At 38.3% G+C, this 17,041-nt stretch overlaps 1 protein-coding gene and 1 long non-coding RNA gene across 12 annotated transcripts in view; one reads left to right on the top strand and one right to left on the bottom strand.

Moving 5' to 3' along the window:
* ZMYND11 (zinc finger MYND-type containing 11) overlaps window positions 1-12,114 on the bottom strand; it is a 113,470-nt gene extending 101,356 nt beyond the window's left edge. For 2 of the 10 annotated variants that reach the window (XM_032234596.1, XM_032234603.1), the window contains exon 1: window positions 11,835-12,114. Coding sequence is in view for 7 of the 10 variants with exons in the window: in XM_032234591.1 (XP_032090482.1) it covers window positions 10,772-10,836 (65 nt within the window). In the remaining 3 variants the exon portion in view is untranslated. Of the gene's footprint in view, window positions 1-10,771; window positions 10,917-11,613; window positions 11,689-11,834 lie in introns of those variants that run through there. The other 8 variants (XM_032234592.1, XM_032234595.1, XM_032234597.1 and 5 more) reach the window with 7 other exon arrangements.
* The window catches only part of LOC116520414, a 29,663-nt gene continuing 23,604 nt past the window's right edge, over window positions 10,983-17,041 (top strand). For both annotated transcript variants that reach the window (XR_004256779.1, XR_004256780.1), the window contains exon 1: window positions 10,983-11,319. This is a non-coding gene — a long non-coding RNA (uncharacterized LOC116520414). The remainder of the gene's footprint in view (window positions 11,320-17,041) is intronic.

Raw genomic sequence — 17,041 nt, 5'->3', positions numbered from 1 at the left:
GTGCCGTTGCAGTGCCCTGCGTTATCTGAGCTTCATTTGTAATCTTCTGCAGGCTTCGCTATTGACATTGTTTGTGAAGGCTATAAATTGTGATCTTGTGGCTGTGGGATGTTACATGATCACATGACTGTGGGAGCCATGCTAATGCAGGGATTAAAATGCAAGGTTGCAGGCTGACTCTCCCCACAGCCAGGAGTTCAATCCTGACTGGCTTGAGGTTGACTCAGCCTTCCATTCTTCTAAGGTGGGTAAAATGAGGACCCAGATTGTTGGGGGCCATACGCTGGTTCTGTAAACCGCTTAGAAGGCTATGAAACGGTATATAAGTCTAAGTGCTATTGCTATTGTCATAACACCAAAGTGGTTGCTAAACACCCATATCGCAATCATGTGACACAGGGATTCATGCAACTATGAAGATAGTTGTAAATCCCCATCATTCAGCACCACTGTAACTGAGCAGTTGCTAAACAAGTAGTTATTCAACAAGGACTACCTTTATTGATAAATATAACCCATGCAAAGCTATTTTTGGAGTCTCCAAAGTTTTTAAAAGTGGAAAATGTCTAGAGAGAAAAATGTTTAAGAACTACTACTTTAGGAGATTGAAAAGTGTTACAGTTCAAACTTGCAAACTTCATAATAGAAATGAGATGTAAATATAATGGCAACATGCTTTCAAAAACGTGATACAAATAATGGAATATTTGTATTTTCTTGACACTTGATCAACTGACTCTAAACATCATGCTTCTTAGAATCCACAAGATTGAAAGTGGTGTTCCTTAATGATGGGTTTTTTTTCCCAACCACATTTCTCTAATAACTTATATCATACATTTTCTTAAACAAAATCTGAAGATTATTAAGCAAGCAGTGCCTTGAAAAGAAATGGATTTTATAAACCCAGGGGAATTTTCCATGAAATTATACACATCACAAGTAGTTAAGATTAAATTGGGAAGAGTATTTGCATGAATATACAAGGAACCCACTATAAAACATGAAATGGAAGAATATTAAAGATTTCTGTGGGTAAAATGTTTATTCTAATATAGGGGTCTCAAAATCCAAGTCTGTGGAATGGCATCAGTCCTCGGCATGCCAGAAACCAGGAAGCACAAACCAGTGGTGGGTTCCCACCAGTTCGGCAGAACCAGTAGTGATTTGGTGGTCTTGGTCGCTGGAACCCGCAGCGACCCAGGCCTGCTGCACCCCCGAACCAGTTCTTCAGGTGGTGCCTATGGCCCCGACATTTTGTTTTTAGCTTCTGCGCATGCGCAGTACAATTTTTATTGTACTGTGCATGCGTGCACAGCGTGCCCACTAGCAAACTGGCAGTAGTGTCTGCCAGAACCCACCCCTGGTGCAAACAAGCAAAGCCCCATCCACCGGGTGCAGGCAGCATGTGAAACCATGCCGCTATGGCTTATTTGTGCCTCACATTTTTGCCACTTTTTACTGATCATTGTTTTAATACATTCAAATTTTGGCAATTTTACTTACACTGTTGCCAAATGTAAACTGTCCAGGCAATTTGACTGATAAAAGGAATAAAACTTGAATAAAAGAATTTGTTTTAAAGCAATGACTGAAATTAAGTTCCAATTTACAATTTCACTCTCAATCAAAAGCTTCAAATTTAAAAATGATTGAGGAATGCTAAAATATTTTATTACTGATAATTTTATAAGGCAAAACAATTGGATTAAATCAACTGTTATTTAACAGCAATGTTAATGAAACCAAGACAATAAAAAGAGTAATTTGTAGAAGTGAACAGTAAAGTTCATTTCCAGTATTCCAGAAATAAAGCCAGGTCCAGGTTTTATCACTAGCCTTTTTAGTTGAAGTCAAAATTAGAAGAATGAAAAAGCTGGACCTAATTTTCACTTTGTGGGAGACTGTTTGAAATGCACGGAAGTACTGATAATAAGGAGGCAAGAGATCCAAGAATCTGTTAAACAAATTGTTCTTATCATTAAACATATAATTTACAGCAACCTTTTTCTTTGAGTATCCTTAACATCAAGGTTACCAGACAGCATATTTAGCATTAACACAGAGTGAAAAGGATCCAAGTCAGAAAAATCTGACCACCCAGACTTCAGAAGCTGGCTCTTAATATACCTACCGATTACATATTAGCATTGCATAGCATTTCTCTGGCAAGTAAAACACACTTGTATTGTTCCTGATGTTTTTGCTATGTGTTCACCAATGCAAAAGGGCGGGGTACAAATCCAATTAAATAAATCATTAAATAATGCAATAGTAAAGCGAAAGTCCCTGCTAAGGAATAAGGAATGCTTCGTATTTTCCAGTCCATAAACACATTTCCAATTCTTCTACTTTTGTTGTAGCAATTCACTTTTTTAGAAATCAGGATGGTCAATATATACAAGTGAATATATACAATTCACTATTCACAATTTGCTAGCAGCAAAGAGACCAAACTGCTCTACTGAGCTTGTTTAGATAATATATAGCCATTCTAATTAGCAACCAATAAAATTAACTATCATTCCAAACATTCATTAAATGACGAAATTCTAATGCACAAAACTGTAACAAGTAACATTATAAGAATGATCAAGATTGCCTTCAAAGAAATGCTATGATTATTCTACAGAGTTAGGTTGCATTGCAATAGATTTATCTTAGAATACTGCTTTTAATTAATGGGGGGGGGGGGAAGCCACCTATTTTCCAATACATAACAACAGCAGTGAGCAATTAAATTTCTGTGCAACAATGAAAACAGAAACATAATTTGCAAATAAAACCTAAGATAGTCAGCCAGTACCAACAATGATAAGCAATTGGGTGTATGCCTATGCAAATTACAAAGCGATAGCTCATTAAAAAGTAGAGCTTATTATTTCAAATGTAAAATATTTGACAGTATAGTAAGACTGCAAGCCATCAGGCACCCCATTTCACAGCAAATAAGTAATCATTTCTTTGATGGTTCAGCATGTTTTAAATGCAAGTCTGTAAAACAGATGATCCTGACTGTACTGTACTTCCAACTTAAGATAGTAAAGCAAACAAACAAACAAATCATAGCATCATAACACTGATGATATTGCCTAGTTTGGTAATGAAATGTCTGTAAGAAAACCACCAAGTTCGGCAGGACCAAGGATTCCACAAACGAATAAAATCCCTGTATTTTTTCAGATCATCATTGGCTCTAAAGGGTTGACCAACATTTGCAAATTGTTGTGTAAGAGTGCTGAATGATGAACATTCAGCAAAAAGAACTGGTACTTTTCAGAAGTTTTTCTTCCCTCTTATTTCTACTACATGTTATAATAAATAATACCAGACTTGCAGGAAACAGTTTTCCAATGTCAAAACGCCAAAATACAAACTATATTGTAATATATTCAATAATTTGGTATCTTGGGTGTTTCTACTTCTTTTAAGATCATTTTCAATAAATGTTTCTTGTCACCTTCCAATTCTATAAAATAACTGTAAGGAAAAACCCTGATAAAGTTAGGCAACACTACTATGCTCAGACAAACAAGAAAACATTTCCTAATGCCCTAATATTTTAAAGTTTTCATTTTGCTAAATTAAGAGTGCCAGGAAAATACAGTAACAAAAATTACTAATCTCTTTAAAAATACCATATACAGAATAATCCCTATTCATTTTCATCCTTTTGGCAACTGTCCATTTGAGAGAATTAATCTAGATTAATCTGTCTAGTATACATTCCTGCTATAACATTGCATGAACTCAACTCTTTTTAAAAATGCAGTTCATTGCTTGATCTTTTGCAAATAAATAGCATGGCTAAATACATTAACCTAACTCTTTTTGAGATATTGTATAATAGAAAAGTGTGTTTGAATACAGGCTTAATCATTATAGTCCTAATAACATTAAAAAAAAAAAAAACAACGGTGGAAAAATGGACTACAAAAAGATTTTGGTCCCAGCCAGAACTCCATATTGAAAGACCAAATGAAATGTAAGAATTAGTTGAAGCTGTTGCTTCAGATATCAATACTTTTTGGATAAATATGACAATAAAGTGATAAAGTAAAAATAGATTATCCACCTCCACCACCTTCAATAAACTTGAGCAGACTCTAATAAGTTCAAGCATGGAATTCTTGAAAAGACTTTTGGTAATTTCTTCCTAAAGATTAATCCGCCATATATCTCTTTAGCAAAATAAAGACATTCTAACAACAGCAGCAAAAACTTTTAAAATGGAGATTCTGGATATTAAATCTCCAAATTATGTTCTAATACAAATTATTCTCTCCAATTCTCTACATGTCTACGTGCTTTGCTTCTAATAGACCCCTATCACAAATAAAACATGTAAATACTGATATTATTACATAAAGAAAAATTATTCTGAACTGTTGCTGGGCAGTTGAGGTGCACTGCTCTGAACCATACTTCGATCTCTGTTTAATGAAAATCCTAAATATCCTCTTTGATTCAAGGCTGATGACAAATAGAAATTAAAGATGAGACAGAATAAGCATGCCATTATCTGTGCTGCAAAAATATGGATGACCAATAGAGAGGGGCAAAGACTTTTCTGACTTTCTCTGCTGTATTGACATCAATTGATCATTTAGAACTTTTCAACCCAAATTTGGCCTATTCTAAAATGAAAATGGAAATATTTATAACTAGTATACTAGTAAATTGGTCACAATAATACTATGATCATGCCATGTATTTTTAATAAAGTTTAAACTAAAATTACTTTTAGTATAAACTCAAAATCCTTCAGATTTAGTTTCCATCTGTCAGGCCCAAATACATTCATGTCTCACACAATATTATTATTAGTAGAAGAAGGGATAGTATGAGAAACTAAAATGGATCGAAATAATCAAAAATTAAATGCCTATTCAAAGCCATGATTTTTAAAGTTTAAAAGCAAGCAAAGAATTTACTTTCAGTTCAGAATGCATTCCAAAAAAACTGGAGCAAGAATTGGAAAAATTGCCATGAGATAAGCCTGTGCTAGGTATAGGCACACCTCTCCAAATGAATTCAGTTAATTTGGTGAAGACATTTACTCAGGAAATATGACCCCAAGCCAAATAACATTTCGAAGAGAACAACCAGCATATTGTATCCCATCCAAAAACAAACTGGTAGCCAATATAATGCTTTTAGGACAGATGTAGCATTGTCTCTTTCAATTTTGTGCGATAGCTATATGTTATATACATAGATAGCACCTACCTCACTAAAAGTGAAGGTATGATTCTGGTTACAATCTTATAAATCAGGATGCAATTCTCAGGAACATTCTCAAACTGAATACATTTCTGAAAATAAAGCATTCTATCTATAATTTATTTAATTTTTTTTCCAGTCACACTTTATTTTTTTATAAATAACTCAAGGTGATGAATGTACCTAAAACTCCTATTTTTCCAATAACAATCTTATGACGTGAGTTGGACTGAGAATCATCCACCTGGTTTTCACAACTAAGGTGAGATAAGAGCTCAATATCTAGTTTCTAGTTTGGTACTTTAATCACTAGCTCAAATTGGCACTATAAGAGATACATCAGCTGCCATCTTCTAATTACCTCTAATCTTATTTGAATTTAGTTTTAGTTTATTTGCCCTAGTATAGGCAATTATCAACTGCAAAACAGCATTAGTGTCTAATTTAGATCCTGTTAGTTCCTCTAACACTCATATCTTTTATCTTAAGCTGTCTACCGTGGACCTTACACATTTCTTAAGAGGTCCCTAAGGGGGTGTGCATAAGTGCACCAGTGTGCCTACCATCCCTGTCCTACTGTCCCATTTATATGTATTCTTTTATGTGTTTATGGCTATGTTTTGCTTATTTTGATCCATTTATTTGTGCCATTTTGTCATGTGTTTTCATACTTGTTTCCTTGACAAAAAAATAGACAAACTTAAAGATGTTACTAAAAGGTTATAGAGTATACAGCAATGTGTGTTCCTGTTTCCAAATATCCAAAAGGATTCAAATGGATAGATATCATGGTTGATGGTATAAAAGTCACTGATTTTTAAAAAAACACCAAAAAGGTTATTTTGTTAACTATGAGACACAGATCAGTCATCAAGTCAACTAAGGCAATCTCTGGCTTGGAGCCTACTTTGAAGCCAATGTGAAAAGTGTCAAGTTAATTTGACAAGAGCCGAGGTGGCGCAGTGGTTAAATGCAGCACTGCAGGCTGCTTCAGCTGACTGCAGTTCTGCAGTTCGGCTGTTCAAATCTCACCGGCTCAGGGTTGACTCAGCCTTCCATCCTTCTGAGGTGGGTAAAATGAGGACCTGGATTGTTGTTGGGGGCAATATGCTGACTCTGTAAAAACCGCTTAGAGAGGGCTGAAAGCCCTATGAAGCGGTATATAAGTCTAACTGCTATTGCTATTAATTTGTGTCCTGCAGAACTATCTCATTTACTCAACTGTTTTGTCTGATATCCAAGACCTAGGTTACCAGTCCAAAAGTGTTATGAAAACTTAGTTATGATTGGGCAACTGGATCCAATTAAATTTGCTTCCTCAAGCAAATTTCCTTAAACAAGTTTCACATTATAACAAACCAAAATAAGCAAACTTCTGGTCAAAAATTATTTTCATCTTTTGACTGGAGGGTATAGTCTTATAGAAAATTGACTGCTAGATCTTTCAACTATACAACAGTTACATTTGTCATTTATTAAGTATAAAGAAAATAGTTCATTAATTCATTAAATATGGTTTAAAGAAGGCATGTCAAATTCTATTTCATTGAGGGCTGCATCAATGTTGAGTTTGACCATGAGGGGCGGGAGGTGTGGCCAGGGTGGGTGTGGCCAGCTAGCAATTATTTGTGTTAGGGGTCCCTGTAGGGGCCAGAGCACTTTGCCAGTGAAAATGGGATCCCAAGCTCCGTTTTCGGTGGCAATAGCATCTTGCAACCCTCACGTGGCCCTGCTGAGCTCCATTTTTGCTGGCAAACACACTGCAGACTGGTCCTTTGCTGTTTCTAGGGTGGCCCCCTGGGCCAGATCTAAGCACCCCATGGACCGGATCTGGTCCCCAGGCCTTGAGTTTGACACCCATGATTTAAAGGATTTAACTGTTGAAAAGAGTTGGCAAATTGAACAATGTAAAATCTTGTTGAAATTTTAATTTTATGTAATATTCCACATTCAAGATATTTTTCAGGTAGAATGTCTGCTTTCATTGTATAAATGTACTGTAAAATTCATTTCACTTTCTGAAATTAAAGCTAGTCCATGGAAAACTTAATGAAGAAAATACTGATAAAATCTTTATTATTTTATTCCATTATTTTTATTATTTAACTTAATGTAGTCCAGATAGCAGTTAAAAATTATAATTTATTAGACCTGTTAATAAAAATACAATAATGAAGTGATATATCAGAAATTATTTTAATTGGGGTTAAGGTTAGGATTAAAATAACAAAATTCCTTAATAACTGTTTATAGCCAAGAAGCCACTAAGTCTCAAACCACCTTAATCACAAGAGATTGAAGATTGGTGTATGTTTGTCTATCTCTTAGACTTTCCAAATTCCCAGGTATCACAAACTGAAACTAACCCAGTCAATACAATAATTTCATAGAATCATAGTGCTGGATGGGACTTTGGAGGTTTTCTAGCCCAACCCATTGCCCAATTTTTGGATACTACTGTCTATTAACTCTGTATCAATGGGCTGGGCTGATTAGGAATTATTTTACCAAAAAGGTTAAAGCAATAATTCCTTAAATGCACTCTACCCATCTTTGGTGGGAAGGTAACAGCACTCAATGACAGCATGCTGGTCACATGACCACAGAAGTGTCTTTGGACAGCGCTGGCTCTATGGCCTTGAAACGGAGATGAGTATGCCCCCTATAGTATGCCCCCTATCATTTGTCAGCTGTGACCAGGGGGGCATTTGCCCAGGTTCGCCTGGTACACCAGTTGCGTCCCTACCTGAACCGGGAGGCCCTCACAACAGTCACTCGTGCCCTTGTGACCTCTAGGCTGGAATACTGCAATGTGCTCTACATGGGACTGCCCTTGAAGAGCATTCGGCGACTTCAGCTAGTCCAGAATGCGGCCGCGCGAGCGATTGTGGGTGCACCTCGCTTCACCCACGTTACACCTATCCTCCGCGAGCTGCACTGACTGCCTGTCGATCTCCGTGTGCGCTTCAAGGTGCTACTTATCACCTATAAAGCCCTTCATGGTAGTGGGCCTGGGTATTTGAGAGACCGCCTACTGCCAATTATCTCCACTAGACCGATACGATCGCATCGATTAGGCCTCCTCCGAATTCCATCTACTAGCCAGTGCAAACTGGCAACTACCCGGAGGAGAGCCTTCTCGGTGGCTGCTCCGACCCTCTGGAACGAACTCCCCGTGGAGATTCGGACCCTCACCACCCTCCAATCCTTCCGCACCGCTTTGAAGATCTGGCTGTCCCGGCTGGCCTGGGGTTAAGACTCCAACCCCACCCGAATTGTGTGACTGTTGTGCTCTCTTTTAATATGCTGTATTGTTTCCATATTGGAATACTGTTTGTCTTCCCCCCCCTCCCTTTTTGAATTGTGAGCCGCCCTGAGTCCCCCCCAGGGAAAAGGGCGGCATACAAATAAAGGAAATGAAATGAATGAATGAATGTAGTTTAGCAAACAATTGCGGAGTAAAATGTGCAGGGACTCCTTACTCTACCCATATAACTTGCTGCTTTAATTCTAATTATTGACAACTATTTTGCAAAAATTAGAAAGGGTTTTTAGGAGGAATTATATTAAATGTCCAGTTGACCCTATCCCAGATTTCACTCATGCCTCTGATAGGACCAATCAAAAATTCTTGCAAGACCTCTTGAAATGCTGCAGCTTTTAAGAGTGGCTTCCAAACAGAGAGGAGATATGCTGCCATAGATCTACCCTAAAATGGAGAGGTTTCAAGCATTACCTGACTTGGTTATTGTGTATGGAATTATATTTAAATAGGAGCTGTCACATACAACAATATGTTCATAAGACCACAAATCCTTTTTAAAAACCCCATTATTCCAAAACACTCTATAGTTTTGCACATTTTATAATGGCCACCCATTATAACTAGCCTTATTTTTATTTTTGCTAAATTTCTATCCTGTTCATGATTTGTTCTAATAATTAAAAGATGTTGTAGGATTTAAATGCTGGAATTCAAACATCCTGGTGGAGAGAAAAAAACAGATAATAAATTTGTTGTTTTTTTTTAAATGTGTTAGTGCTAGTAAAATCAGATAATGAAATTCATACTTGAAACATTGTTGTCTTTTTTAAAAAAATCAACATAATAAAAATCAACTTTCTCATCATTTAATATTATGATAGATTATTTAATTATGTGAGTTTTGGGGGATTTCTTTTGGAGAGCAAAGGTTTATAATGTACATATACATCATTGCTGGACCAGCTCCTGGATTAAATATGCATTTCATGTGAGAAAATTCAGCATTTAGATTAATATTATTTTTACTTGTCTGCTCAATGTAGTTTAAGATATAGATGTTATGTAAGAAAATGACTTCTCAAAGGACACTTAATTAAGTGGATACAAGGAAAACAACACCCTTGGATAAAAATAAATGGCATGCATCCAATCCAGAGCACAACAAGTGAGAACCCCTGAAGAATTCTGCATCGACTCCTTGAACTTAAACAAATACAATTTTGGTTAGATGGGAAATATTCAGGTTGGAATAAATGTGTTTTTGAAACCTTATCATATCTTTAGACACATATAACAATTCTTAACCTTATTGCAAGGGCAGAACACATAATCACAAGTCAGCCCAATCATTGTATCTGGTAGAGGAATCTGAATCCCCACAACCAGCCACAAGAGAACAACCTGTTCAATCTCTTCCAGGCCTCTTGAAATCTTGTGTAAGGATGACTTTGTTATCAAGCTCAAGGAATGGTGGGCTATAAATTGAACTGATAAGCAAACAAAACCCACCAAATTCACTCTGGCTTATTCATTTGGACTTTATTCTCTAGATAACCTTGCAGCCTTAAAAGGAAAAAAAAGTGTTAATTAATACAAAATAATGACTATTAACAAGTCAGCCAGATTAACATAAATCTGTCATCCATTAAACTGGAGGTACACCATGTCAGTCCATTACAAGCTCAACTAGTAGAAACCCCACCCCCAATCTATTAACTTGATTTTTTTTTTAAAAGCAGAGAAAATATTTTCCAGGAAAGACCAAAGCAATTCTCCATGAGCAATTTATATAGATCAGAAAGAGGGGGAGGGTGCACTTTTTTCTGCATATGCCTTCTTCAATCTTCATCCTTTGAAAGGTGCCTCCCCTTGGGCCCGTCTCCTGATTAATCTTTGGGGTTTTAGGGAGAGGGGGTAACAGAAGTCCTAACAAATCTCCTAAGAGGTATATTACTTCAGTCCAGATGGACTGGAGTTCAATCCCTCTATCCTTGCGAAAGGATAGTCTGATACTACTATCAATTATTTTGACCATCCTCATCCTCACCACCACCACCCCACATTTTCAACTTCCAAAGGCCACCTACAACCTTCCTTCCCCTCCCCTTGATGGAGGATGCAAAAACTTCCCCTTCCTACTTTAAAAACCAGGATTAAAATCAAGCCCGAGCTCACCGGAGAGGCTTTTACGGCAGAGACCACGAAAGACCCCTTCCCCTTCCAGGCCTGGCTTTCCTCCCCCTCGCCCACACCCCTGCCTGCCTGCCATTATCCGGCCCAGACCTGCTCCAAAGCCGCCCCAGCGAAACGAGAAGGCGAGCGCGGGCGTCTCCGAGCGGGAGGCCCATCCAGGAGGCTGCGGCTACGAAAGAGGGCGAGTCGCCCGGGCCTCTCCAGTCACGCGACTCCCGGGTTCCCCGTCCGAGAAGGCCCTTTCCAGGGACGGAGTTCCTCCCCACCCCGTCTTTTTTTTTTTGCTCCCGCCTAGCGACGGGCATATGCACACCCCCTTTTCCTCCGCGCCTTCCCCACCCCCGCTTCTTCCCCGCAGGTGGCCGCCGCCGCGGGAGGGGTGGTGGTGGTCAGTCCGGGAAGCCCCCCCCCCCATCATCCTTGCTCGCGCTAATCTCCCGTCTCGGCCTGGAGCTGGGTTGAATCGACTACCACCCCACCCCCAAGGTGGCACCCCCGGATTCACACGAGGTTCCGGGGATAAAACGGGTCGGGAGGTAGAAGAAAGGAGGAAAGGTGGAGTGGAGAAAGAGAGAACACCCTCCACCCCACCCCTCCCATGCATTCTGCAAGAGCGAGTAGGCTTTGCTCTCCAGGCGGTTAGTACCCCTGCCTTCGCCCCCGCTACCCCACCCCGTTGTATTCTGATTTTGTGCAACCTCCCCCCCCCCCACGTCCGCCGCCCCCCCCCCCGCTCTCCGGAGCGTCTGCATCTCTATCTCTGTCCCCATCGGCATTTATTTCTCCTCCTCCGTCCTCGCATTCAACCTTCTTCTGCCTCCCTCGGCTGACTCTAGCAGACCCAGGTTTTGTAGTTTTTTTTTTTTAAGGCGCCATGTTTATAATCCTCCATCCTATTTTAAAAAAGAAAAAAAACAAGAATTTCTTCTCACCGCCAACCCCGAGACGCCGCCTCTCCCTGCTTGCCCCCGTCCCTCCTTCCCTCCCGACTCCCTTCTCCGAGCCAGGGAATAAAAGACGCTCGGGATTTCCACCGGGCGGGGACAAGCGAAAGGACTGGCTTTTTTCGCCGATCCCTCTCGGTCCCTTCTCTCCCTTTTCCCCCCTTCTTCTTCTTCCTCCTCCTCCTCCTCCTTCCACCCCGGTCCCTCACCTTGTCCGGCGGCGTCTCTAGCAGTTGTAGATTCTGCAGGCGGAGAAAAAGAAGTTCGCGCAGGTTAAAGTTTGCAATTCCTGCTCGAGGCCGCGGCTGCTTCCTCCGCCTGCTACATATTTTCTCTCCCCATCGGAGTTTTATTGTGTCTGAATTTTTTTCAAAGAACCCCCCTCTCTCCCTCCTCGCTCCTGGCCGTCTGCACACTTCTAGCTTTCTGGGGTAAACAGGGTTTAGGATACAGCCTCGGATCGTCGGAAAAAGGAGAACTCTAGTGGCGTCTGATGGAGTTGCCGCGGCTTTCTTTCTTTTTCGTCCTTTCCACTCCCTCCCCCCCTTTTTCCCCTCCCTCTCTCCCTTAAATGTAGTGTACAGATACGGATGGCATTCTAGGAAGGCGATTTTTCCAACTATTGGAATGATCTCTGTTGAGTTGCGATAGCATAAATGTGCAATAGGAAGAGATGAATACGAAGGTTGATTGTGCGTTTGTTTCGTATTTTGGAGTTTTTAAAAATATTAATAATAATAATCATATTTCCGTGATTTCCAAAATTACGAGAAGATTTGTGGAGGCAGTAAAGAGCAATTATGCATGTCGGTTTGTCTCTGTTACACAGAATTGACCAGGATCATTGAATTTCTAAGCATTCCATGCATTGTACTCATGGTTTCTTATTTCTGCTGTGGAAGATTATTTTTTTTAAAAAAGCGAAGGTGATCATTAGGCATTTGCAAATTTGACCAATATAAGGTGACAATAATTAAAAATGATGCAATAGATCCATGATTACATTCTAAGCACAGTAAACCCATATGTTTGCAAATTTATTGGGGGTTTTTTTGGAAATACATCCCATGGAATTCAGTAAATTTCGAATAAAAAGACATGAAATCATAGCTGCCCCTGGATGAGAGAAAAAAAATCTGTATTCTGTGATCCTTCTATTTGATGGAAGAGGATTTGATTGTGAAATTCCTTTCAAAGGAACAATTTGGGTGAAACTCCTGGGGTGTTGTGTTTTTGCACTTCTGTAGTTACAGGTGGCCAGGGTGCGTGTAAAGGTTGCCTTTCATTGAACAATCATTTGCCTGCCTGCTTACAGCCTCTCCAGCTATGTGCTATTCCATTTGATCAAAAGGAATTCAGTGTATTGAATCATGAAGAAATTCCTATGGACCATTTTCAAATTGCAGCCGAGGAATCTGCACCTTGTAAAAATTATGGAAGTCATTGGCACAAAACAATGGAACTCAGTCTTTAGGGTTTTATTTTTATTTTTATGGAAGCCTCTTTCACAAAAATAAAGAACTTCTAGCAAAATTATAAAACTGAGTGTGGCCCAGAATTAATATACAGGTTTCTAAAAAAGGTGGATTTTCTTTATAAACTTTTATTCTTTTGTTGGGGGATGTGTGAGATCTATATTAGACAGAAATAGTATGACAGTTCTCTTAAGAGAGACTGTTTTTGATATTTTTGAATATTGAAGGAATAATATCAAGATTAACCAGGTTATAACTAGAAGGAATGCAGAATTTGACTTCAACATCTGTTGCGAAACTATTTTTTAACTATTGGATTGATTTGTTATGAGTTAAAAGTTAATACGATAGTAGTTGATTAACCATAGGAATTATAGCTGCCTCAGTGATGATACTTGCCTAATCTGTAAAATATGCAAAATAATAATCAGTAAATATAAAATGTGCAATAATAATAAAGATGATCAGGAATAAAAATTTATTTGTTTCAGATTTTATAAACATCTATTAAAAGCAGTGTAAGAAAGGAAAATCTTTGTTTATTAAAATATAATACATATAAACCTAATTAAGGAACATATTAATATTTCTATTAACATCTTTGCAGTTTAATTAATCATGGAGATTATATAGATCATTGTGATCATATTGTAGACATAACAGTATAGAGAAATTCTGGCCATTTTTTTAGAAGAGTACATAATGATGTTAATTCCATTTTATGAGGATGATGATGATATTGGCTAAGTTTTACACAGGCCTGGCTGTTTGATTACAATTCTGATCGCAGACTGTACAAACACGATGTTGTCTTGAGATTGTCGAAATGAAGCCAGATGGATCTGGAGAGCACTAGGGAAGGGGAGGGGAGTATGTTTACACTTTCCAAATTCCTTTGTAACTTTTTCAAAACTCTTGAAAGAAGCCTAAGGAATTTTTTTCAAGGAAAAAGTAAAAAAAAAAAAACTACTCAAAGGAGATATTGTTTTTTATAATGCTGCATAGAAAGCTACATTTTGCTTAGTTTAATGGTTTTGCTCTAAACTTAAATCATACCAATGATGATGAATTCATGTAAGTTTAAATGAATAATGAATTCCTATTCTCAATTCCTATGGGTCTGTTTGTTTGTTTCCTTGTTTCTGATATAGTGTATTTAAAATTTAAAGTGTGTATAGATCGTACTTGGGAGATGTAAAAAAAATAATAACATGTACTTGCATATTTAATGCTTGATTTCCTTATTGTTTATTTTGTATCCTACATAAATTTATGTAAGATTACTGCATCTCAGAAAAATCCGATGACAAGTATTGATACCTTCATGGGGAACTCCTGATACAGTTTCTCTATTTTCAGATATAAGCCACTATAAAATAGACACAATTATAACTATTCAAAAAAGTAAGTAAGGCATGGAATAATATTAATAATTATAGAGATTACTCAGAATTGTAAATCTTGGTAACACTAAGATGTAACTATAAGGATTGTCCTTAATATTGGTATTAAAAAAGAACTGAAAACAGCTAATTATAGATTTTATAATGAGGTTAAAAAAAATAAACTAAGAAGCCCCATTGGCATCACCCTGATGTCTGGGAGTATATCCAAAGCCTTTTATATTGTCTTGTAGGTTGGCTAAATGAGCCAAATGGTCTAATTCTACTTTATTGTAAGACTACATTAACAGAAACTTGCAAGTTTCAAAGTCCAAATCTCCCAGCATTTCCTTTACAACCTGAGAACTTGGCGGGGGAGAAGATCCCTTCGGAGCCTCCTTTTTCTGCCCATTATACAGCTGCCAGCAATGCCCTCTCTTATCTGAATGTTTTCGAGGCCGCATCTCTTCTCCTCTGCCAAGGCCATTTACACATACTATTTCAGTGTATAGATTTTTTGAAAGGCTGTAGGATCTGGGCCAATCTAAACTTGAGGAGTAAAGAGGTATCCAACTAGACTAAAATATGGCAATAGAATATGGATAGTAAAACAAGGTACAATCAAACTAAAAATTACTAGTCAAAAAGCTAGGCTTTATTGTGAAATAAAATTCACCATTACCCTGTTTTTCCAAAAATAAGACTTCCGCGGATAATAAGCCCAATTGGGCTTTTGAGCACATGCTCTAAAATAAACCCTCCCCCAAAATAAGCCCCCCCCCGAAAATATTGCAACACAGCAGCAGCCATGACGTGACCATGCTCACTGCTCCCTGCACCTCAAAAATAATAAGACCTCTCCAAAAATAAGACCAAGTGCTTATTTCTGGGGTCAAAAGAAAATAAGACCCTGTCTTATTTTCAGGGAAACATGGTAGCAAGCTATATAAAATTACCAGAATTAGAATTTACATATGAAATGTAATAATCTTGTTGTTACAGAGGTTATGATACTGTGATACAAACTTGTGATAATTTTTAACATTAAGAACTAATTATAAGAATTGTATTTGCTACTAATAGTAGAAGTACAGAACCCATATTATAATTACTATGGAAAAATAGGCTATTGTTAGATGTGTGAACTTCGATTCCCAGAATTCCCGCGAATATAACTCTAAAAAACACTGATTGTAAGCAGTTGTTGTTGTTACTTGCAAAGTCATGTCTGACCCATAATGACCCCATGACAAGGTTCCTCCAGGCCTTCCTGTCCTCTACCATCCCCCGGAGTCCATTTAAGGTCACGCCTACTGCTTTGGTGACTCCATCCATACAGTCACCTCATTCTCTGTCGTCCCCTTCTTCTTTTGCCCTCAATCTTTCGCAGCATTAGACTCTTTTCTAGTAAGTCCTTCCTTCTCATTAGGTGGCCAAAGTATTTGAGTTTCATCAACCGGATCTGGCTTTCTAAAGAGCAGTCAAGGGTTGATTTCCTCTAGGACTGACGGGTTGGATCGCCTTGCAGTCTAAGGAACTCGGAGGATTCTTCTCCAGCACCAGAGTTCAAAGGCCTCAATTCTTTGGCACTCAGTCTTTCTTATGGTCCAACTTTCGCAGCCATACATGATTGTAAGCAATACAAGGACAATAAAATAAGTGAAAAAGAATAAAAATCAGCAGATCAAACAGCAGATTGTCTCCGAAGAATTTACTACATAAAATATTTAATTTAGCTCACTTGATTCCTTAGTTCAGTGACTGCCAAATCTTTTGAGCCGAGGTGGCGCAGTGGGTAGAGTGCAGTACTGCAGGCCACTTCAGCTGACTGCTATCTGCAGTTCAGCGGTTCAAATCTCACCGGCTCAGGGTTGACTCAGCCTTCCATCCTTCCGAGGTGAGTAAAATGAGGACCCAGATTGTGGGGGTGATATGCTGACTCTGTAAACCGCTTAGGGCTGAAAGCCCTATGAAGCGGTATATAAGTCTAACTGCTATTGCTATTTTGGTCACCAGGATTTGGTTCTGAAGAGTGAGGTTTTCTGTAGGCTTGGTGGGGGCATGGTTTCTCAATTCGCTGGATCACCTATGTTCATAGATTGGGTTGGTTTGCGTAGCTCGATTCCTGGCAGGCCATGGACCATGGCCTGAGGGTTAGGGTCCCCTGACTTAATTGATTCAATAGCATACATAGTAGCCACAGAAAGCAAAACAAAAACATCCATGTTGGAAAAGTTAAATGTAAGCATACAGGTCTACTGTTACAGTATCTGTAATATCATTTCTACATATTTTAATCCCAGAGACAAATTTTGCCACTATAGGTAGTATTGGATTTTAATGCCATAAAAGAACATTAAGATAAATGTCTTCTACCTTGTTATTTCCTTAGAACTAATATGAAGGCTCATTATATCATGCCTGGTGAACTTGTAAAAAAAACACAGAAAGTTTTGTTTCAGATATACAAAAAAAAATACAAAACCCCCTTTTTTTAAAAGATTAATGTTCAATTGAAACTGGAGATTTTCTAGTTGAATTAATGGCAATTAGAAATTT

This window comes from Thamnophis elegans, chromosome Z (assembly GCF_009769535.1).
Source record: "Thamnophis elegans isolate rThaEle1 chromosome Z, rThaEle1.pri, whole genome shotgun sequence".
Lineage (NCBI taxonomy): Eukaryota > Metazoa > Chordata > Lepidosauria > Squamata > Colubridae > Thamnophis > Thamnophis elegans.
This window is presented reverse-complemented; position numbering and strand designations above follow the sequence as displayed.